The 22,098-nt window shown below is 50.9% G+C and overlaps 2 protein-coding genes and 1 long non-coding RNA gene across 5 annotated transcripts in view; 1 reads left to right on the plus strand and 2 right to left on the minus strand.

The window, feature by feature from the left end:
• The window catches only part of LOC118225964 (tripartite motif-containing protein 16-like), an 890,716-nt gene that overhangs the window by 701,934 nt on the left and 166,684 nt on the right, over positions 1-22,098 (minus strand). The window lies entirely within an intron of this gene.
• LOC118226055 overlaps positions 1-22,098 on the minus strand; it is a 32,826-nt gene that overhangs the window by 2,842 nt on the left and 7,886 nt on the right. The window lies entirely within an intron of this gene.
• Positions 1,768-21,587, plus strand: slain2 (SLAIN motif family, member 2). 3 transcript variants are annotated; one of them, XR_004764932.1, is made up of 10 exons: positions 1,768-2,620; positions 6,651-6,793; positions 11,316-11,456; positions 11,692-11,865; positions 12,104-12,457; positions 14,051-14,194; positions 15,615-15,695; positions 18,343-18,562; positions 19,078-19,920; positions 19,954-21,587. XR_004764932.1 is itself a non-coding variant. In XM_035415129.1 (9 exons), the coding sequence occupies exons 1-9, from the start codon at positions 2,157-2,159 to the stop codon at positions 19,142-19,144; spliced, it is 1,788 nt and encodes a 595-aa protein (XP_035271020.1). In that variant the 5' UTR covers positions 1,768-2,156; the 3' UTR covers positions 19,145-21,587. The 3 variants fall into 3 exon arrangements, 2 of the variants coding, with proteins under 2 accessions (XP_035271020.1, XP_035271021.1); XM_035415129.1 differs by having other exon boundaries at positions 19,078-21,587; XM_035415130.1 differs by lacking the exon at positions 15,615-15,695 and having other exon boundaries at positions 1,771-2,620; positions 19,078-21,587.

Here is a 22,098-nt window from a genome sequence, read left to right on the forward strand (position 1 = left end):
TTGAAACTAGCATCTCTCGTTCAACAGCGGCCTGTGGCTTCCGACATGGTGTGAACGCATAAATACATCCAGCGTGCCTTCTCCATGCAGCAGGGAATCTGTGGGATTACAGCTGCGTTATAATGTTATATTGCTTTTCATGGCTCCCGTCATCCCAAACTTGTCCTGCTGCCCAAGTTCCTTTAGGAGTGGGGGTTAGCCCTTTTAGGAGTGGGGGTTAGCTCCTTTAGGAGTGGGGGTTAGCCCTTTTAGGAGTGGGGGTTAGCCCTTTTAGGAGTGGGGGTTAGTTCCTTTATGAGTGGGGGTTAGTTCCTTTAGGAGTGGGGGTTAGTTCCTTTAGGAGTGGGGGTTAGTTCCTTTAGGAGTGGGGGTTAGCCCTTTTAGGAGTGGGGGTTAGTTCCTTTATGAGTGGGGTTAGTTCCTTTAGGAGTGGGGGTTAGTTCCTTTAGGAGTGGGGGTTAGTTCCTTTATGAGTGGGGGTTAGCTGAGAGGAGTCGCTGGGGCGGGTTCGTTCAGATGCAGAACTCAGAGCAGCTCAAACAGGGCGCTGCAGTACTGTGAGAGAGGAGCAGAACTCAGAGCAGCTCAAACAGGGCGCTGCAGTACTGTGAGAGAGGAGCAGAACTCAGAGCAGCTCAAACCGGGCGCTGCAGTACTGTGAGAGAGGAGCAGAACTCAGAGCAGCTCAAACCGGGCGCTGCAGTACTGTGAGAGAGGAGCAGAAATGCACACTCAGGCCTGATGGGGATCTGCCAATCTTGATGGGATTTTTTCTTTTTTTGAAGTGTTATCAGCCTGATGTTTGGTTTAAATGTAATCTAAAACAGTGTTTCTCAACCCTGGTCCTGGGGATCCACTGTATGCTGGTTTTTACCAAACGTCAATCTTTTTATCAATTAAGGTTGTTGAAAATGTGTTTAAGTTCTACCATAATTGTGTGGGTAAACTTATTTTAACACAGCAGATTTTGCCAGAAATTAGACCAACACATTTATTACATTATTACATTATTACATTTATTCACACAGATCCTGTGGTGAAAAGACTCTGTGATTAAAAGACCCTGTGATGTGTAAATTCGTGAAGAGTTGCAGTAAGTTTGACCAGCCTGTCTTGGACCATTAGTTTGGTCAGGTTCTGAAGTTTGTCTTCAGCGATCGAGTGTTTTTAATCCCTGAAAATCAGTATAATTGTTTAAGCATTTGCTTTTCATTGGTTGTGTGAGGAGTGTTTCCGAAAAGCACAATGATGTTAAGCAACACGTTTCACAAAAAACAAGAAAGCTATAACGGAACAGCGGGAGGTGTCGCATACGGAGAGAGATGGTCTGTAATGGCAAAAAATGAAAATTTCCGACGGGACGTTACAAACGTTTGAACGCATTCGAGTGGAGCCTCGCGACACGCGAACAGCTGCTGAAAAAGGGCGGGGCACCACCTGTGGCAGGCACGCCCTTCCCTGCTGTCTCCAATGGCGATGGAGCATCACGCAGAGCGAGAGCCTGGCGTACTGCTCTAGCAGTTGAGGTGTTAAGATCTGTTAAGCCGACGTCTCAAAACGTTCATATTTCCGTGGTAATTTCTCTCTATCGAAATGAATACACACCCTGATTACAGAACGCACATTGGCACTAAGTTCACGTGTTTTAACAATGTGGAAATTTGGAGCATTTACTGTATCTCGGCTGTTAAATTAATTTCCAACAGGAAAATTATTGTGTGAGTTGAAGGATAGCCAATCGAAAACACAGGCTAAACCCGAAATACTATGTAATACCCTAGACATTGCTATATTGTCTTCCTTTATTTTATTTCCTTAAGAGGACCGCAGACATTTACACTATGCGAAGGATACGCGCATGCTCATATTTTACGTGCTCGCTGCCGATTCTGTGCGTGTTGACGTTACTTTTCCGTTGATTGTTGGCTTCGCTCATACTCGGTGACGGGGGACAGTAAAGATGGCGTCGGCAGAATTTCTGTGTGTGATTACCCGGAGAAGATGACGACTTTGAGTTCATTAGCTCCGTCTCACACCGAAGTGTCCTCACTGTTCACTTAAAACAATCTGAGGTAAAGACTATATCCCGCGAGGACTTGTTGACAGAGATCCGAAAGCCGAAGACAGTCGCAAAATATATATATATAAAACAACCCATGGAGGATATCAACTCTAACATTAACGCAGACTTGGAGGTGCGGAAGCTTCAAGACTTGGTGAAGAAGCTCGAACAGCAGAACGAGCAGCTCCGGAGCCGGTCCACTCTCCTCGCCTCGTCGGGCGGCGTGTCAGGGAATGTCAGACCCCTCAGCGCCGGATTCGACTCGCCCCTGTCTGTGGGAGCAGCCACGGGGCTAGCCGGTTTCTCCGGGGTGGGGTTCGGAGGGACTAGGGGCTATGATGGGGTTTTGGAAAACTCCCGTTGTCTGAGCCCGATACAATCATACGATAGCCCGGGGTATGGGAGGGCGTACGAGGGTGCTGTGGCAGCGGCTTCGGGGTCCTCTTATATTGATGATATGGGGGATTTCACCGAAGATGGAGAAACTTCTGTCTTGGATGAGGTGGAAATCCTCGATCTCGAAGACATGGACTGTCTTAACGAGGAGGAGGACAGCTGGTAAGTTAACATAGCTCCGAGAGCGGAGAGATTACATCACCGGGAAAGAAGCTGGATGGCTTATTGGGCTGGGCTTTTTTTGAAATATTGTACTGTTGTTGCGATCGGCGGTCATTCATGAGAACGCCCAGCGTTGTTTCACGATTTGACAGCTCTACAACGGCTAAACACAGCTGTTCTAGACAACTAACACAAGAACGCGCCCCTGACACAAAGCGCATACAACCAGAAGCACTCTCCTGGTCGTGTTATTTTTGGAAGTAGCTCGTGTAAATTTAAATACCGTTTGGGGCCACTTCTGTTTTGTCCCTGCGTTGCGAGATAGTTTGCCCCTGAGTTGTGAAATGTTAACAGCTACACTGTTGCTAAGTTGCGAGGTGTCTCGTTGCTCCAGAACAGCAGACGGGATCGAGCCATCAGGCTAGTGCGTCTGTGCCACCGTAGCAAAGACGCCTGTAGGTTCTTAGGCAAACTGGCTTCGTTTATCTGTGAGCAACAGTGAGTCGTGCTTGTGTCAGTGTGGGCACTGCTGTTGAAATAGAACATTTGGGAATGATTTCATAGGTAGTCTCGCATAGTGTAACTAAATGGCAATCTCTAGCCTACCCCCCTAAACTGCGTATCCACCGCGCGGACTATTACCGATGGTTTAGGGGATCACAGTGCTGTGTTCTGCAAAAAAAGTCCGGTTTTAGTGAAATAAACATGTGTGAAGAAAAGTTATCTATGGTTGGTCAAGGCCGCTGGTTGACATTTCGTTGAATCTGTCATGTCGCGAAGACCGCCACTCTGTCACTGCGTCTCCCATTACATTACATTACAGGCATCCCAAAGCAAAACATTTGCGCGCAGCTACTCAAATGTATTACTTGATTTTAGCAAACTGAGTAGCCAAATTCAGAAATAATTTAGTCCAAGGAGAGGTAAATGTTAACAATTATTGGAGAAGGTTAGAGGTTGTTTTACTGCCCCAGGGCTGAGGTTGGCACGCCCGTATGTTTACCTCGCTCTACCCCGGGGAAGCAGGCTGTCTATGGTTACCATCCTCGCCCAAATCATCATTGACTCCCGTGAAACTCGGCAACCTTAACGGCAAAGGTATTTCACCCACTCAAACTGTCACGCGCCATCTCGGGAATACAAATCCAATTTTGAATTCCTTTAGCCGTTTTTCTAAATGCAGTTGCACTGCGTGGTAACGTGGTGGTCTACTGGTCAGACAGCGCGTGGACTGGCACAACGGTAGTGTGTGTGTCAGTGCGGAAGCGTGTCCATGGTCTTCATTAATATGTACTGAGACGATAAAGAAACCTTTGTGTGTTTATAATGGTATCTGTGTGTGTGTGTGTGTGTGTGTGTGTGTGGCTGTATTGGTCTGTGGGAGCAGTTATTGTGGCTGGGTTAGAGTGTGTGCTTATTGTGCCTGTACTGGGGTGTGTTCGTATTCTGGCTGAATTAGTGTGTGTATTTTAATTGTAGTGGTGTGTGTATTTTGATGGTATTGGTCTGTGTTTGTGTGTGTATTTTGGTAGTATTGGTGTGTGTGTGTGTGTACTTTGGTGGTATTGGTGTGTGTGTGTGTGTGTGTTTATTTTGGTGGTATTGGTGTGTATTTTGGTGGTATTGGTCAGTGTGTTTGTGTATGTGAAGGGTTAGGTCTCTACATGGATTTCCTCTGTAACTGATAATCCTGGAAAGTGAGAAGTTTGGATTTGAGCCTCTGTGGGAGTGAGGGCAGGAAGTCTGTGACAGCTGCGGAGTGGAGCCCTACACACACACACACACTCTCTCTCTCACACACACACACACACACACACACACACGCTCTCTCACACACACACACACACTGTGAACGTAAATGCGTGCCACCATTTTCATGCCTAAAAATATGAACAGTATGGCAAAAGGTTAATGCCCTGCTGATAGTAGTGCGGAGGGAAAAGGTTTTACTCTTTTACACTCATCATTACACAGTCTCTGATCCCACCATGATCACATCAGTGTCCCTTATAGGACCCATTCTGTTGTGTGTTTCTCCTTCATTTTTATGGTGTGTTTTATGCTGAAGTGCGCTGGGCATTAGCATAACCACAGATGAGACTCCTCCCCTGAAGCTGGTCGTCATGGCGTGATGGACAGTTGGTTGCAGGGGCCTTAGCAGTGTGGTGCAGTTCACCAGTGTACTGATCAGCAGGCCTATGCCAGACCCCACTCCTAACTGCACCAACTCCCTTCCTCTCAAACTGCACCCACTCCCCGCTTCTTAAACTACACCAACTCCCTCCTCGACTTACACAACTTTTACTTAGCATTTACATCTATACAGCTGGATATATACTGAAGCAATGCAGGCTAAGTACCTTGCTCAGGGGTACAACGGAATCAAACCTGTGACCTTCCAGGTTACAAGGCCAGCTCCTTACCCATTATGCTACACTGCCACTCTCTACACTCTTCTCAAACTACACCAACTTGCCTCTTCTCAAACTACACCAACTCCCCTCTTCACAAGGTTCAGACTCCTCCCCTCCACACACAGACCCTGGGGTTCAGACTGTCCCCTCCACACACAGACCCTGGGGTTCAGACTGTCCCCTCCACACACAGACCCTGGGGTTCAGACTGTCCCCTCCACACACAGACCCTGGGGTTCAGACTGTCCCCTCCACACACAGACCCTGGGGTTCAGACCCCTCCCCTCCACACACAGACCCTGGGGTTCAGACTGTCCCCTCCACACACAGACCCTGGGGTTCAGACGGTCCCCTCCACACAGACCCTGGGGTTCAGACTGTCCCCTCCACACACAGACCCTGGGGTTCAGACTGTCCCCTCCACACACAGACCCTGGGGTTCAGACTGTCCCCTCCACACACAGACCCTGGGGTTCAGACTGTCCCCTCCACACACAGACCCTGGGGTTCAGACTGTCCCCTCCACACACAGACCCTGGGGTTCAGGGCAGGGTCAGTCTGTAAAGCGGGTCTTCTGTTTGAAGCCAGGCCTATTATATGCAACACATTCCTCAGCTATATTAATCCATGCAAGCTGCAGAGCACCTCAGAGGCCTGGGCAGGCTGGCCACAGGCCAAAGGACATTTTAGTAATACTGAGAGAGCCAGCTGGAGCTGAGCAGAGAGAGACTGCAGTGTGTGAGAGGTGGTCTGTTTGTGGACTGTAGTGTATCAGTGGTGGTCTGTCTGTAGACTGTAGCATGTCAGTGGTGGTCTGTCTGTAGACTGTAGCATGTCAGTGGTGGTCTGTCTGTAGACTGTAGTGTGTCAGTGGTGGTCTGTCTGTAGACTGTAGTGTATCAGTGGTGGTCTGTTTGTAGACTGTAGTGTGTCAGTGGTGGTCTGTCTGTAGACTGTAGCATGTCAGTGGTGGTCTGTCTGTAGACTGTAGTGTATCAGTGGTGGTCTGTCTGTAGACTGTAGTGTGTCAGTGGTGGTCTGTCTGTAGACTGTAGCATGTCAGTGGTGGTCTGTCTGTAGACTGTAGTGTGTCAGTGGTGGTCTGTCTGTAGACTGTAGCGTGTCAGTGGTGGTCTGTCTGTAGACTTCAGCGTGTCAGTGGTGGTCTGTCTCTAGACTGCAAGTGTGAGCGGCGGTCTGTCTGTAGACTGCAGTGTGTGAGCGGCGGTCTGTCTGTAGACTGCAGTGTGTGAGCGGCGGTCTGTCTGTAGACTGTAGTGTACGAGCGGTAGTCTGTAGTGCAGCACTACTCAACCTTTCAGGGTGTGTGTGTGTGTGTGTGCAGTGTATGACAGTACTGTGTGTGTGTGTGTGTGCAGTGTATGGCTGTACTGTGTGTGTGCGCGGGTGTATTTGTGTGACTGTACTGTGTGTGTGTGTGCAGTATATGACTGTACTGTGTGTGCAGGTGTATTTGTGTGTTTGTGCAGTGTGTGACTGTACTGTGTGTGTGTGTGTGTGCAGTATATGACTGTACTGTGTGTGTGTGTGCAGTATATGACTGTACTGTGTGTGTGTGTGTATGTGCAGTATATGACTGTACTGTGTGTCTCCAGGCTGTATGAGGCGAAGATAAACAGTCCGTTGCAGAAGGCAGTCAGCCCCATCGCTTGGTGCCGCCATGCCCTGGATCACCCCAGCCCTGACATGGAGACCGCCAAGCGCTCACTCATACACCGGCTCGACCTCACCATGTCAGGTAGCTTACGCCCTCTTCCTCTCTCCTCCTCCCTCTCCTCCCCCTCTTTATTCTGCCTTTTCCTCCTCTCCCTGTGCCTTATTTACCCAGCAATCCCCTGCCATGCTGGGTCAGTCCAGGCTCCTCTAGCTTAGCATAGCATACCACCATGCTGGGTCAGCCCAGGTCCAGTAGCTTAGCGTAGCATACTGCCATGCTGGGTCAGTCCAGGCTCCAGTAGCTTAGCGTAGCGTATCGTCGTGTTGGGTCAGTCCAGGCTCCAGTAGCTTAGCGTAGCATACCGCCATGCTGGGTCAGTCCAGGCTCCAGTAGCTTAGCGTAGCATACCGCCATGCTGGGTCAGTCCAGGCTCCAGTAGCTTAGCGTAGCATAGCATACCGCCATGTTGGGTCAGTCCAGGCTCCAGTAGCTTAGCGTAGCATACCGCCATGCTGGGTCAGCCCAGGCTCCAGTAGCTTAGCGTAGCATACTGCCATGCTGGGTCAGTCCAGGCTCCAATAGCTTAGCGTAGCGTAGCGTACCGCCATGTTGGGTCAGTCCAGGCTCCAGTAGCTTAGTGTAGCATACCGCCATGCTGGGTCAGCCCAGGCTCCAGTAGCTTAGTGTAGCGTAGCATACCGCCATGCTGGGTCAGTCCAGGCTCCAGTAGCTTAGTGTAGCGTAGCATACCGCCATGCTGGGTCAGTCCAGGCTCCAGTAGCTTAGCGTAGCATACCGCCATGCTGGGTCAGTCCAGGCTCCAGTAGCTTAGCGTAGCATACCGCCATGCTGGGTCAGTCCAGGCTCCAGTAGCTTAGCGTAGCATACCGCCATGCTGGGTCAGTCCAGGCTCCAGTAGCTTAGCGTAGTGTACCGCACCGCCATGCTAGGTAAGTGCCTGTAGACAGCAGTGGTGCTGAGCAGATTTGTGTGAATTTGGGAGAGAGCAGCTGTCTCTTTCAGGCTGATGTTACTGTGATATGCGGGCTGGGCTGGGGGGGGGGGAGCTGAGTGTGAGTAATGACCCAGCTGAGCCCCCCTCAGGACAGGAGTGACCTCACTGTGTAATCTGAACCTTACACACACATACAAGCTCATATACACATACACGCTCATGCACACACACACGCACACACGCTCATACACACATACACGCTCATACACACACACGCACACACGCTCATACACACATACACGCTCATACACAAACACACACACATAAACGCTCATACACACACACAGACAGCTCTCACATGCACACCTGCCTCAGCCATTCAGTGAGTGCAGATAGAGCTCAATAAGCACTGCTCTCTTCCCCAATGGGGTGACGGAGGGGATGACAGAACTCCACCCCCTGCAGTGAGTCAGCCCCAATGATGTCATGTCCCCCCATGGGATGATGTCATAGCACAGAGCTGAGGATTAAGCCCTGCCCTGCACTCACATGAAGTTTAATGTTAAATACTATGAATATACACACACACACACACACATACACACATATACATACACACACATACACACATATACACACGCACGCACGCACGCACGCACGCACGCACGCACACACACACACACACACACACATACTGCAATCAGCTGCTACGCCACGCCGCCGCCCTATCAGACCAGCCGCTACACCGCCTGTTGCCATGGCGCCATGCATGCTGGCCGTGTCCTCGCTTTGTTTATAATTGGAGCTGATTTGCCATGCAGATTCTGGTTTACACGGCGCCCTACAGAGCTTGCATTACTGCTCCATTAATGCAGCCGCACCGAAACCAGTCCAGCTCTGCAGCTTCCTTTCAGAGTAGAGCAGCATGCTGGGTAGTGTAGTCTGTGCTGCGTTGGTCTTAAGATACTGGGTGGTGTTGATGTTGGAAGGTGGGCGGAGCTGTAGCGCTAATTCAGAATGTTGACGAAGGCCTGTCTCTGTGACTGGTGTAGCCATAGCGACCAGGCCTGTGTCTTTGCTCTCCCAGTAGCACTTACATGCTGTGCAAACAGCATAGCAGCACCGCATGCTTACATAACCTGCCCAGGGTCACGGCCGCGCACGCTAACCCAGATAATGCAAATGATTGGATGTCCGCGGCTGAAGAATTTACCCGATTGGCTGTGTACACTTGCAGTAGCAGACACTCTCATCCCAAGCCCTGTCCATAGCTCACATTCTTTACATGCGCTCCATTCCTATAGCTGGATGTGAACCTCAACCCTAACCCCTGAAGCACCCGCTAACCATAACCCCTGAAGCACCCGCTAACCATAACCCCTAAAGCACCCGCTAATCCTAACCCCTGAAGCACCCGCTAACCATAACCCCTGAAGTTCCCGCTAATCCTAACCCCTGAAGCACCCGCTAACCATAACCCCTGAAGTTCCCGCTAATCCTAACCCCTGGAGCACCCGCTAACCATAACCCCTGAAGTTCCCGCTAATCCTAACCCCTGAAGCACCCGCTAACCATAACCCCTGAAGTTCCCGCTAATCCTAACCCCTGGAGCACCCGCTAACCATAACCCCTGAAGCACCCGGTAATCCTAACCCCTGAAGTACCCGCTAACCATAACCCCTGAAGCACCCGCTAACCATAACCCCTGAAGCACCCGCTAATCCTAACCACTGAAGCACCCGCTAACCATAACCCCTGAAGCACCCGGTAATCCTAACCCCTGAAGCACCCGCTAACCATAACCCCTGAAGCACCCGCTAACCATAACCCCTGAAGCACCCGCTAATCCTAACCACTGAAGCACCCGCTAACCATAACCCCTGAAGCTCCCGCTATCCCTAACCCCTGAATCACCTGCTAATCCTAACCCCTGAAGCACCCGCTAACCATAACCCCTGAAGCTCCTGCTAACCAGTAGTACAAACAAGGGCAACTCCGTATAGTGTCACGGGAAGAGTGTGTGTGTGTGTGGTTCAGTGTTAATCGTATGGGGCTGAGTATTTGGTGTCTGTGTGGCCTGGGAATTCTGGCCTAGCACCAGAGACCAGCTCACACCTGTGTCAACCTCAGGGGTCAGAGGTCAGCACCCATAATGCATTTCTCTGTGAGAGGTTTGTGTGAGTGCATCATGCGCACTGCGGTGCTACTCTCAAAGGGGTCAGAGGTCACATTTAGCCCACAAGAACGCGCACACACATGCACAAACACACACAGACAGACACACACACAGACAGATGGACACACACATGAGAGGATGAGTGTGGGGCTGGAGGTTGGTGAATGAGAGGATGAGTGTGGGGCTGGAGGTGGCTGAATGAGAGGATGAGTGTGGGGCTGGAGGTGGCTGAATGAGAGGATGAGTGTGGGGCTGGAGGTTGGTGAATGAGAGGATGAGTGTGGGGCTGGAGGTGGGTGAATGAGAGGATGAGTGTGGGGCTGGAGGTCGGTGAATGAGAGGATGAGTGTGGGGCAGGATATCAGTGAATGAGAGGATGAGTGTGGGGCTGGAGGTGGGTGAATGAGAGGATGAGTGTGGGGCTGGAGGTTGGTGAATGAGAGGGTGAGTGTGGGGCTGGAGATTGGTGAATGAGAGGGTGAGTGTGGGGCTGGAGGTGGCTGAATGAGAGGGTGAGTGTGGGGCTGGAGGTGGGTGAGTGTGGGGCTGGAGGTGGGTGAATGAGAGGATGAGTGTGGGGCTGGAGGTGGGTGAATGAGAGGATGAGTGTGGGGCTGGAGGTGGGTGAATGAGAGGATGAGTGTGGGGCTGGAGGTGGGTGAATGAGAGGATGAGTGTGGGGCAGGATATCAGTGAATGAGAGGATGAGTGTGGGGCTAGAGGTGGGTGAATGAGATGATGAGTGTTGTTGTGCTCTCTCTGCGGATAATGGCCTCATTCTTCAGCCTGTGTCTGTGGAAGTGTTTCAGAAACAGACCAGTGAATATTCCCTGCAGCACAATGGCCTTCGCACAGAGGAACGCATGGTCCCCGTCACACACTGCTGTACACAAGACCTTTACACACTCACCACAGACTCTCTCTGTCTCTGTTTCTCTCTCTCTCTCGCTCTGTCGCTTTTTCTCTCTTATCCTGTCGCTCTCTGTCTGTTTCTCTCTCTCTTGCTTTAAGTTTCAAATTTAAATTCAAATGTGCTTCATTTGCATGTCAAGTAAACTTGTGTTGCAAAAGCAATGGGATATACAAAATGACAAACAGATCCCCTACAACTAGAAGAGGTGGGAAAAGAGAAAAGAGTAACAACTGGCACATGCACATATGCAAGTATAGACACACACACACAGGTTAAAACATAGTTTTACTTTCTCTCTCACTCTTTCGCTTTCTGTCTCCCTGGGTTGCTTTTGGTTTCTCACTGTCGCTTTCTGTCTGTGTCATTTTCTCTCTTCCTCTCACTCTATTTTGCTTTCTGTCTCTCTCTCTCTCTCTCCCTCCCTCCCTCTCTCTCCGTCCCTCTCTCCATCCCTCTGTCTCTCCATCCCCCTCTCTCTCCCTCTGTCCCCCCCTCTCTCTCCCCCTCTCCGTCCTGGGCGTTCTGTAATGGATGCTTGTGTGTCCATTTTTGTGTGCAGCGAGTAAGAGGAGGAGTCTGTACAGCGCCCCCTACAGTCCCACCACAGGAAACAGCCCCTACAGCAGCGGCTTCAACTCGCCGTCCTCCACACCTTCCAGGGTACCCACCGTCAAGCAGCTAGTACTGCCTGGCAGTGCAGGTACGACCACACCTCCCCCTCCCCTCCCCTGCCCTCCACACCTGCCCTCCCCTCCCCTGCCCTCCACACCTGCCCTTCCCTCCCCTGCCCTCCACACCTGCCCTCCCCTCCCCTGCCCTGCACACCTCCCCTCCCCTCCCCTCCACACCTGCCCTCCCCAGTGTCCACCTCAACACCAGTACTCAACTGCCCATACATGACTCCTGAATTCACATGCATTTACCGGTGACTCCAGGGCTCCAGAGGGCCTCGGCGGAGAGGACCCCTCCTCCTGCAGTGAGCCCGCAGTCGTCGGTGGACAGTGAGCTGAGCACCTCTGAGATGGACGAGGACTCTGTGGGCTCCTCCAGCACCTACAAGCTCAACGACGTCACGGACGTGCAGATCCTCGCCCGCATGCAGGAGGAGAGTGAGTGCCCCGCCTTCTGAGCCCCTCCCCCAAAAACCCTGTCCTCTTAAACCCCGCCCCCAAAAACCCTTCCTTCTCAAACACTGCCTTGGCTAATGTCTGTGTGTTTCCAGGTCTGTGTAATGCCTGTGTTTCCAGGTCTGTGTAATGCCTGTGTTTCCAGGTCTGTGTAATGCCTGTGTTTCCAGGTCTGTGTAATGCCTGTGTTTCCAAGCCTGTCTAATGCCTGTGTTTCCAGGTCTGCGGCAGGACTATGCTGCCACGGCCTCTCGGCGCAGTTCGGGCTCCTCCTGCCACTCCCTGCGCCGCGGCACATTCAGCGACCAGGAGCTGGACGCCCACAGCCTGGAGGACGAGGAGGAAGCCATGCACCCCGCCTTCCACCCGCCCGTCAGCCGCTTCAGCCCCTCCCCTCGCCCCTCCCCCCGCCACTCCCCCCGAAACTCTCCTCGCTCCCGTTCCCCCGCCCGCACCCTGGAATACGGCCACAGCCGCGGCTCCCCGCAGCCAATCATCAGCCGGCTGCAGCAGCCCCGCCTCTCCCTGCAAGGACACGCCCCCGACCTGCAGACCAACGCCGTCAAGAACGAAGGTAACGCTCTAGAACTTGGTGTCATCTTGTTCCGTACGCTGTCTTTCCTTTCTCTTCCCTCCCTCTCTCTCTCCCTTCTCTTCCCCCCTCTCTCTCTAATCTGTAACGGGACATCTGATGGCACCTGAATAAAAATTTGCATGAATGTAAATGTTTAACCCCTTCACACAAAAGCCCAATCTGGGAAATCCCCACCTGTTTATGGATGTTCTGTTTAAGGCTCTATATCTCCCAGATGTGAGACTTGGAGGATAGCTTATGTGAAGCAAGACACTTGTACCATTTACAACCATTTACAATACTAACTTAGATTAGTTTATATTCATAATTTACATAAAAATTAAGTGCGACTATGTCATTATCTTGGTGAAACACTAAGAGATCACATATAAAATCAGAAAAACTACATGAGCTGGATCATACACTTCTTACCCACACGTGCACAAAATTTGTGGATATGTGGAACTACTAAAGATCAATGAAGCAAAGTGTAAAGTGTACCCTGGTGTCCTTCAGTGTCTCCAAATCTATCCAAAATGTCTAACTTGTGCATTGCTGTAAATCATGACATAATCCTATATTTCACTACAAATCAAACTACAAAACTCATGGAACTCACTTCTGCATCATTTTCAGGTGGGGAGTAATATCTTTTCATCAGTATAGGGTCTGATATCTAGGGGTCCTAGACAAAAACCTCACCAAAAATGAATAAAATTCTTTTCGTCCATTATAAAGCATATATGTTTGCCCGGTATGATGGAGTATTTTCCTTGCTCTAAGTGACAAGTGTAGGCCATGGTGATGCTAATACCCCACACTATGTACAATAAGATCACAATAAAATATTTTTTAAAACTCCACCATCAGAAAAAATGTTGGCAATGTTCTAGCTTCACAGTAGACCGGTACATCAAACATAACAGGACTGAACCACCTATGAACGTTTGCACTACAGTATGTGAAATCCCGGCTTTAGAGAATAGCTCAAACCTCGTGAAACACACTCAGTTTCATTGTGATTGATATTAATTCTGGAAAAGCAGGCCACTATGAGCCACTATGAGCCACTATGCTAACTTTAACCAGGTTGCCCTAAAAATGCCTGTATACTTACAGCTAGGCCTATTAGTTAACCCCTAATACAGATACGCTGGGCATTCTTAGAAAAGGCTAACAGTTGTCTCTTAGGGCCAATGGGAATATAACTTTATCAAAAATATGAAATATTACCAACAGTATGACTCGGCTTTACCGTAACTGTTCACTCCTCCCTTAGTCTGCCAAACTGACAGCTCTCCCTCCCTCTCTCTCTGTGTCCCTCTCCCCTCCCTCTCTCTCTCTCCCTCCTCCCTCTCTCTCTCTCTCTCCCTCTCCCCTCCCTCTCTCTCTCTCCCTCTCCCCTTCCCTCTCCCCCTCTCCCTCCTTCTCTCCCTCCCTCTCTCTCTGTCCCTCTCCCCTCTCTCTCTCTCTCTCCCTCTCCCCTTCCCTCTCTCCCTCTCCCTCCCTCTCTGTCTCTCTCCCTCTCCCCTTCCCTCTCTCCCTCTCCCTCCTTCTCTCTCTCCCTCTTTCCCTCCCTCTCTCTCCCTCCAGAGAAGTTGAGGAGAAGTCTTCCTAATCTGTGTCGGTCGGCAGTGGTTCCGGCTGCAGAGCCTGTAAAGAGCAGCAGGAGCTGCGACTCCAACCTGCAGGAGCCCAACGGCCCCGCCCACCCCCGCCACCAGCCTCAGTCTGCCAGTGAGTACCCCGCCCCTAACCCCGCCCACCCCCGCCACCAGCCTCAGTCTGCCAGTGAGTACCCCGCCCCTAGCCCCGCCCACCCCCGCCCACCCCCGCCACCAGCCTCAGTCTGCCAGTGAGTACCCCGCCCCTAACCCCGCCCACTCTCCGCCCTAGCCCCGCCCACCCCCGCCACCAGCCTCAGTCTGCCAGTGAGTACCCCGCCCCTAGCCCCGCCCACCCCCGCCACCAGCCTCAGTCTGCCAGTGAGTACCCCGCCCCTAGCCCCGCCCACCCCCGCCACCAGCCTCAGTCTGCCAGTGAGTACCCCGCCCCATAGCCCCGCCCACCCCCGCCACCAGCCTCAGTCTGCCAGTGAGTACCCCGCCCCTAACCCCGCCCACCCCCGCCACCAGCCTCAGTCTGCCAGTGAGTACCCCGCCCCTAACCCCGCCCACCCCCGCCACCAGCCTCAGTCTGCCAGTGAGTACCCCGCCCCTAGCCCCGCCCACCCCCGCCACCAGCCTCAGTCTGCCAGTGAGTTCCCCGCCCCTAGCCCCGCCCACCCCCGCCACCAGCCTCAGTCTGCCAGTGAGTACCCCGCCCCTAGCCCCGCCCACCCCCGCCCACCCCCGCCACCAGCCTCAGTCTGCCAGTGAGTACCCCGCCCCATAGCCCCGCCCACTCTCCGCCCACCCCCGCCACCAGCCTCAGTCTGCCAGTGAGTACCCCGCCCTAACCCCGCCCACTCTCCACCCTAGCCCCGCCCACTCTCCACCAACCCCCGCCACCAGCCTCAGTCTGCCAGTGAGTACCCCGCCCTAGCCCCGCCCACTCTCCACCCTAGCCCCGCCCACTCTCCGCCCACCCCCGCAACCAGCCTCAGTCTGTCAGTGAGTACCCCGCCCCATAGCCCCGCCCTCTCTCCACCCTAGCCCCCCCCAACCCCACCCACTCTCCACCCTAGCCCCGCCCACACCCAGAGCCATAATCACAGAGAACTCATGTTTGTTTGTGTTCTGCTGTAGTGCTGCTGTTTCAGTCTCTCCCTCCTGCACAGGGGCTGCTGGGTGGCTGGATTCTCTCTCTCTCCCTCTCTCTCTCTCTCCGGTATCCTGCACGTTTGGTCAGGCAGAGGTAGAGGGTATATCAGGCATAGGCAGGACTGTGCTGGGTGATCGGCTACAGCATGGCTTCTCTCTCCTTTATGGGCTGTGTATGTGTGTGTGTGTGTATGTATACAGTCTGTGTGTGTGTGTGTGTGTGTGTGTGTGTGTGTGTATTGGCTTTGGCTCAGTGCTGCTGGCCGTTTCTCCTGTTTTTGGGGGTCTCTTTATCTCTTGGAATGGCCCAACCCCCCCAGAGCGCTGTCCCCTCCTCCGGCTCTCTCGCTCCCTCTCTCTCCCTCACCTGTACCGTGTCCCTTATGTCCCTGCAGCTCCGTCCAGCAGGTACTCAAACGCCCCTCGCGCTTCCCCGAAAACCAAACAGCAGCTTCAGAGTCCGTCTTCCTTACGAGGTAACAGCCTGCCAGCCAATCAGAGAGCACGGGAGAGCTGGCTTGGCAGGGTCAATATAGCCTGCCAGCCAATCAAGCCTCAGAGGAGAGCCTGAGGGGGTGGAGTTTATACTCCGTTGTGCCTTCATTGTGATTTAGCACATGAACCTGATGACAGCAGACTCAGGGGCGGTTTGGGCTTCTGGCCAAGAGTGCTCTGTCGTGTCTGCTTTGTGTGTGTGTGTGTGTGTGTGTGTCCATGAACAGCACTGTGCAAAAGGCAGAGGCCACCCTTTCGTTTATTCAATTTCCAGTCAAATCAGCCATTCAGTGAAAATGTTTTTCCAGTGTCAGACGATAATGCAGGAAACATTTAACAGAAGATTAAAGAAAAGCCTCCTCCACTACATATCAAATCTGTCAGTTAGACAGACCTGGAAACACAGGCATTACAGACCTAGTGTCCACTCTTTCCTTTGTGCACCCTACTACCACTTTAAGTCATCCATTTTTCAATCAACAAACAAGTTGTTACCAAAAGTGTCAATGGTGTTATCCAAGAGCCCATAGCTGCCTTGTAGATTTGTTTATCATGTGCATCTAAAATGGCTAAAGGAGGTATTTCTGATTAAATTAACCTTCCTTATGCAGTTAAATCACATCTGAAGTCAAAGGAAAAAATTTTAGTTTTAAAAAAAACAGGAGGTCCAAAAACTAGAGTTCAAAAAGATTATTGCAAGATACAAAGAAAATGGGACTCCAAACAACTGTGCAGACTCTGGTAGACCACCAAAACTATCACCATAACTAAGACAGTACTTAGGAGATCTTTTATCTTGTGTGTCAAGTGAAGCTCGTTTAAAGTGGGTGTCGGATTCCGCCAAGGGTGCGCTGTCTCCCCTCCTGCTCTTGGTATTCATGGACAGGATTTCAGGGCGCAGGTATGGAGTGTGTCCAGTTTGGGGACATAGGAGTGGCGTCTCTGCTGTTAGCGGATGATGTCGTTCTCTTAGCCTCACCATACCGTGACCTTCGATGTGCACTAGAGCGGTTTGCAGCTGAGTGTGGCACGGTCGGGACGAGGATCAGCACCTCCAAGTCTGTGGCCATGGTCCCCTCCTGAGAAACGATAGCTTGTCCCCAGCAACTGCCCCAGGTGGAGGAGTCCAAGTAACTTGGGGTCTCATTCATGAGTGAGGGGGAAAAAGGGATTTGGAGATCGACCTCTGTCTGAGGGCAGCGGGCACTGTATCGGACGGTGGTGGTGAAGCAGGAACTGAGCCGAAAGGCAAAGCTCTCGATTTACCAGTCAACCTTCGTCCCTCCTCTCGCCTACGGTCATGAGCTATGGGTAGTGAGCGAAAGAGTGAGATCGCAAACACAAAGAGCTGAAATGGGGTTCCTCTGCAGGGTGGCAGGGCTCACTCTCCTCTCAGGGTGAGAAGCTCAGCTGTCTGGGAGGACCTCAAAGTAGAGCCACTATTCGTCCACATTGAAAGGAGTCAGTCGAGACAGTATCATGCAATACCCTCTGCACAATGTTTAATTGGGAGAAAAAAGCAGCAAGATAAGGACCCCAAGCACACTGCTAAACGAAGATCAAGCTGCTGGTGTTCTCAGAACAATGGACTGGCCACCCAGAGCCCTTCACCTCACTGAATGTGTTTGGGATAACTTCGATTGAGAGAAGCCAAAAATGCAATCAACTTCTAAGACTGAATTCCCTCCCTCCCTCTCTGAAAAAGCATGGAATATATCCCTGCAGATTTATTAGAAAAAGTCAAAGCAAGTCTCTTGAAAAGAATGGAATTTCTAATAAAGGCAAACGGTGGACACACTGAATACTGAAAGATTTGATATTGTTCATGGTTGTGGAGGTTTTTGAGTAATTTTGCCTTAAATATGTTGGCTGCATTATTTTCTGAAAAAATAAATAACTTACACTTAGTGGCTGTTTTCACTGGAAAGTAAATAAAAGAAAGGGTGGTCTCTGACTTGTGCAGAGTACTGCATGTATGTGTGTGTGTGTGTGTGTGTATGTGTGTGCGCATGTATGTATGTATGTATGTATGTATGTGTGTGTGTGCATGTATGTGTGTATGTATGTGTGTGTGCATGTATGTGTGTATGCATGTATGTGTGTATGTATGTATGTATGTATGTGTGTGTGTGTATGTATGTATGTGTGCATGTATGTGTGCATGTATGTATGTATGTATGTATGTGTGTGTGTATGTGTGCATGTATGTGTGTATGTATGTATGTGTGTGTGTGTGTGCGCGAGAGAGACCTTCTCTACCTGCATTAGTGAGAGTTCAGGCCAAAGTGTGACTACAGGTACAGGTATGAAAGGTAAAACCCAGACTCACTCTCGCTCGCTCACTCACTCGCCCTCTCTCTCTCTCTCTCTCTCTCTCTCTGTCTCTGTCTCTCGGTTTCATTCATTAAAACTGAGTGGATTCTTACTACTTCAGCACAGATTTCACTGTGAGGCAGAGGAGACTACCGTTACCATCCACACCCAGTTTACTGATCCCTCTCTCCCTCCCTCCCTCTCTCTGTCCTCTCTTCCTCCCTCCCTCTCTCTCCGTCTCCCTATCTCCCTCGCTCCCTCTCTTTTCCTCTCTCCCTCTCTTCCTGTCTCTCTCTCCCCCCCCCTCCCCTCCAGTCCCCTCCCCCAGTAAGCTGCGAGCCCCGGCCACGCCCTCTCCCCTGGCACTGCGCCAGCCAGTCAAGGCCTTGTCCAGCACAGGCTCTGCCCCATCCTCTGGCACGACCACACCCACCCGCTCCCTTGGCCCCGCCCGCAGTGGCCTGCCACGCCCCAGCACCTCTGCAGGGGGCGGCCTCCCTGTACCGCGCAGCAAACTGGCGCAACCTGTCCGTAGGTACGCACTGCTCTTACACACCTACACTGCAGGTACGCACTGCTCTTACACACCCACACTGCAGGTACGCACTGCTCTTACACACCCACACTGCAGGTACGCACTGCTCTTACACACCTACACTGCAGGTACGCACTGCTCTTACACACCTACACTGCAGGTACGCACTGCTCTTACACACCCACACTGCAGGTACGCACTGCTCTTACACACCTACACTGCAGGTACGCACTGCTCTTACACACCCACACTGCAGGTACGCACTGCTCTTACACACCCACACTGCAGGTACGCACTGCTCTTACACACCCACACTGCAGGTATGCACTGCTCTTACACACCCACACTGCAGGTATGCACTGCTCTTACACACTGATCCAACATAACTGCCTTACAGTGTAACAGTAGTGCTGGTGTGTCTCCTGCTCCTGATCAATGAATTGAAAGGGATATGGATGTGTGTTGACTGTGGATGTTAGCGTGTGAATTAAGCTGTGCGCCCCCCCCACCCCCAGGTCCCTGCCTGCCCCCCGCTCCTACGGTGGCATGAAGGACGACAGCTGGAGGGAGGGCTGTTACTGAGGAGGGGTGCGGGGCAGAGTCTTTCACCCAATCAGCACAGACTGGCAGAGATGACCTGGTCGCACTTTATCAGAAAATTCTTCAAAGAAAAGAGAGAGAAGAAAATCCAAAATCAAAAAGGCAAAAATATAAACAGACATTTCATACAATCAACATTTCATCCGACCCAAACTGACCCGCTCCGGCCAGAACCGACCCGCTCCAATGCCAAAGAACCGCGCCGGGCCCGTGGCGGTGACACAGGGACCCGTTTACTCAGCACCGCCAAACCCGACACCGCGGAGAGCGTAACTCCGCCTGACACGTCAGAGGGGAGGGGCCTGGCCTGGCCAGCCGAGCCCTGATTGGTCAGGGCCTCTCTGTGCTCTTGTATCTATGCACACGGCCCCCCCAGCAGTGCGTAACCTGCGGATGCCGGCAAGCAGCCTGGGGGACGGCCGCTGACCTCTGACCCCTGACCCCTCCCCCATTCCACGCCTGTGAAGTGCCTGAGTTGAGCATATTAATCCCCCCCCCCCCCCCCAGTACGAGCAGCTCACACACATCTCTCTGAACTTCTCCGCCAGTACAGCCGGGACACTGCTCTCCTTCTCTCCCTCTCTTTCTTCCCGTCTTTCTCTTGTACTTTTATTTACCCAGGAACAGACCAGCACCTGCCCATCTCCCACTCTCCCCCTCTTCTGTCTCTCTCCCCCTCCCCCTCTCTCCATTTCTCTTGTCTCCCCCTCTCTCCTGGTTTCTGGCTGTCCTGGGCTGCTGTAGGCTGTACTGTGCAGGTGACAGGAAGTAAGAGTGGCTGTACTGTGCAGGTGACAGGAAGTAAGAGTGGCTGTACTGTGCAGGTGACAGGAAGTGAGAGTGGCTGTACTGTGCAGGTGACAGGAAGTGAGAGTGGCTGTACTGTGCAGGTGACAGGAAGTGAGAGTGGGCTGGCTGTTAAACAGCCTCCCAGGATAATTACAAATCTAAATTCCATTTTCTGTCCACTGAGCTGAAAGAAGCTTCTCCTTTTAATTTGTGATCTTATTTATTTGAATTTATTTAACTTTTCTCTGCAGGATGTATATGAATGCATACATAACACAGTATTCATATTTTAATTGATCATAATTGTTAGTTATAATTCTAATTCTTTTATTTGTTTGGAACCGTTTAAAATATCAGGAAGCTTATTTTCAAAGAGATTTCTCCAAAGCATATTATTTTTCTGTAATGTTGTCCTGTCTTGTGATATTGCTGTTTGTTGGGTTTAGCCCAGAGGATGCAGGTTTTGGTGAAATATCACAGTGTGCTTTTAGAAGAGATAGTTATGAGTCAGTCAGTAAAAGTGCGCATGTTGTCATCCAGTGCTGTGCTCAGCAGAATGGTGACGTCATCAAAAAGCGCCTGTCTGCAGATGACGTCACAATGGAGTGATGATGTCATAATGGAGTGTTAACTACAACAAAGGAAAGTGGATGGTGCAGGCTGCCTTATGTAAGGGAGTCCACAGCTGTTCGGCCCCTTGGCCCAGGGCTCCTCCTCATTAATGAGCAAGGGAAACGGCTCCAGGGATTTCCCACAACCCCCCATTCCTGCATTTCAGCACATGAAGCTTTGCTTCCTCTCACACTGTTCCCTGCAGGTGGACTCGGCTCCTCCCTCAACCCACTACATGCAGGGTGGAGGAAATGCCCCATCAGTTACCGCCAAGCACACACACACACACACACACACACGCACGCGCACATACACAGAGCCTATATCACAAAAGCACATAGAGGGGTATGACAATTACTGTAGATGTGTGCGTGTGTATGTGTGTGTGTGCGCGACTGAGTGGGTGCATGAGCGTGTGATTGTGTGAGAGCGTGTCAGTGTGTGTGTGTGTATACGTGCATGAGTGTGTGTGTGTGCATGCATTCGTGCATGTGTGTATACGCTCTACATCACTCTTACTGTGCTAAACAGCAGGAGACTGAGGGGAGTCGTTCGAAGGCCTTCCCCCATAGGTGTGCGCTACAGTAATGTTCCCCACAGAAACCAGTGCCTATGATTTCATGAGTTCTGCAGTGGCTCATTTTTGATTGTGATCTTTGTTTCCTTTTTGGTGCCAATGACTTTAATTTGCCAATTTACTCGTGTAAGGAAGCCCAACCTGATCTCTGCTCGAGGTTTTAAAAATGCAATGGTGAATGCTTTTTGTTTTTGCAATTGCCTAAAAAAAAAGTTTATAAGTTGCTCCTGAAAAGTATGTTGAATATGCGCCTTTGATATTTGAAAACAGAAATAGTCCCGTGAGAGAGGTATTTATTGAGTTGTATTGCAGGAGGCTCTTGAACAGACCAGGCCATTTTGTGCGATTGTTTTGTTTACAGTCTTTTATATCCACAACATGACTTAAGATTCCGCTTGTAAGGTCACATTTCAAATAAAAGTTTAGAAACTTCTGACTGCTGCCGTACAAATGCTTGTCTCTTCCCGTTTTGATTTCCAGTTAATTTAGGTGTTTTTTCACATTCTTTTTCACTCTTGAATAAACAGTAGTTTTCCTTAATCACATCGAGATTACATGGAGTGGTGTGCAGTAATTCTGTAAATGTTGAGCTGTTATGTTTCATTTGAAATTGAAGAACTAAGTGTTTCAGTAGGCTATATTTATTAAGAACATGCGAAACTCGATATGGCATACAACTCAATTTCTTTATCACGTTATAAAGAGCAATAGCGCCATCTACTGTTTGGAAAAGGAACGACGGTCATGACTTGCACTTTTTTAAATGTTCATTTAAATCGACGTAAATCCGCTTATTAAATTAAATCTCTCGAGATAGCTGACCGACTCCTTGTTGCCTAAATTGTGATAAACCGCAAAACTATTCTTACGGGTTTAACGCGTATCTTGCATTTTAAAACATTATTTTTTCAAAGTGAAATGTTTGAAAGAACATGAAAAGGTATCAGTTTGATTTCAG

This window comes from Anguilla anguilla, chromosome 4 (genome assembly GCF_013347855.1).
Source record: "Anguilla anguilla isolate fAngAng1 chromosome 4, fAngAng1.pri, whole genome shotgun sequence".
Lineage (NCBI taxonomy): Eukaryota > Metazoa > Chordata > Actinopteri > Anguilliformes > Anguillidae > Anguilla > Anguilla anguilla.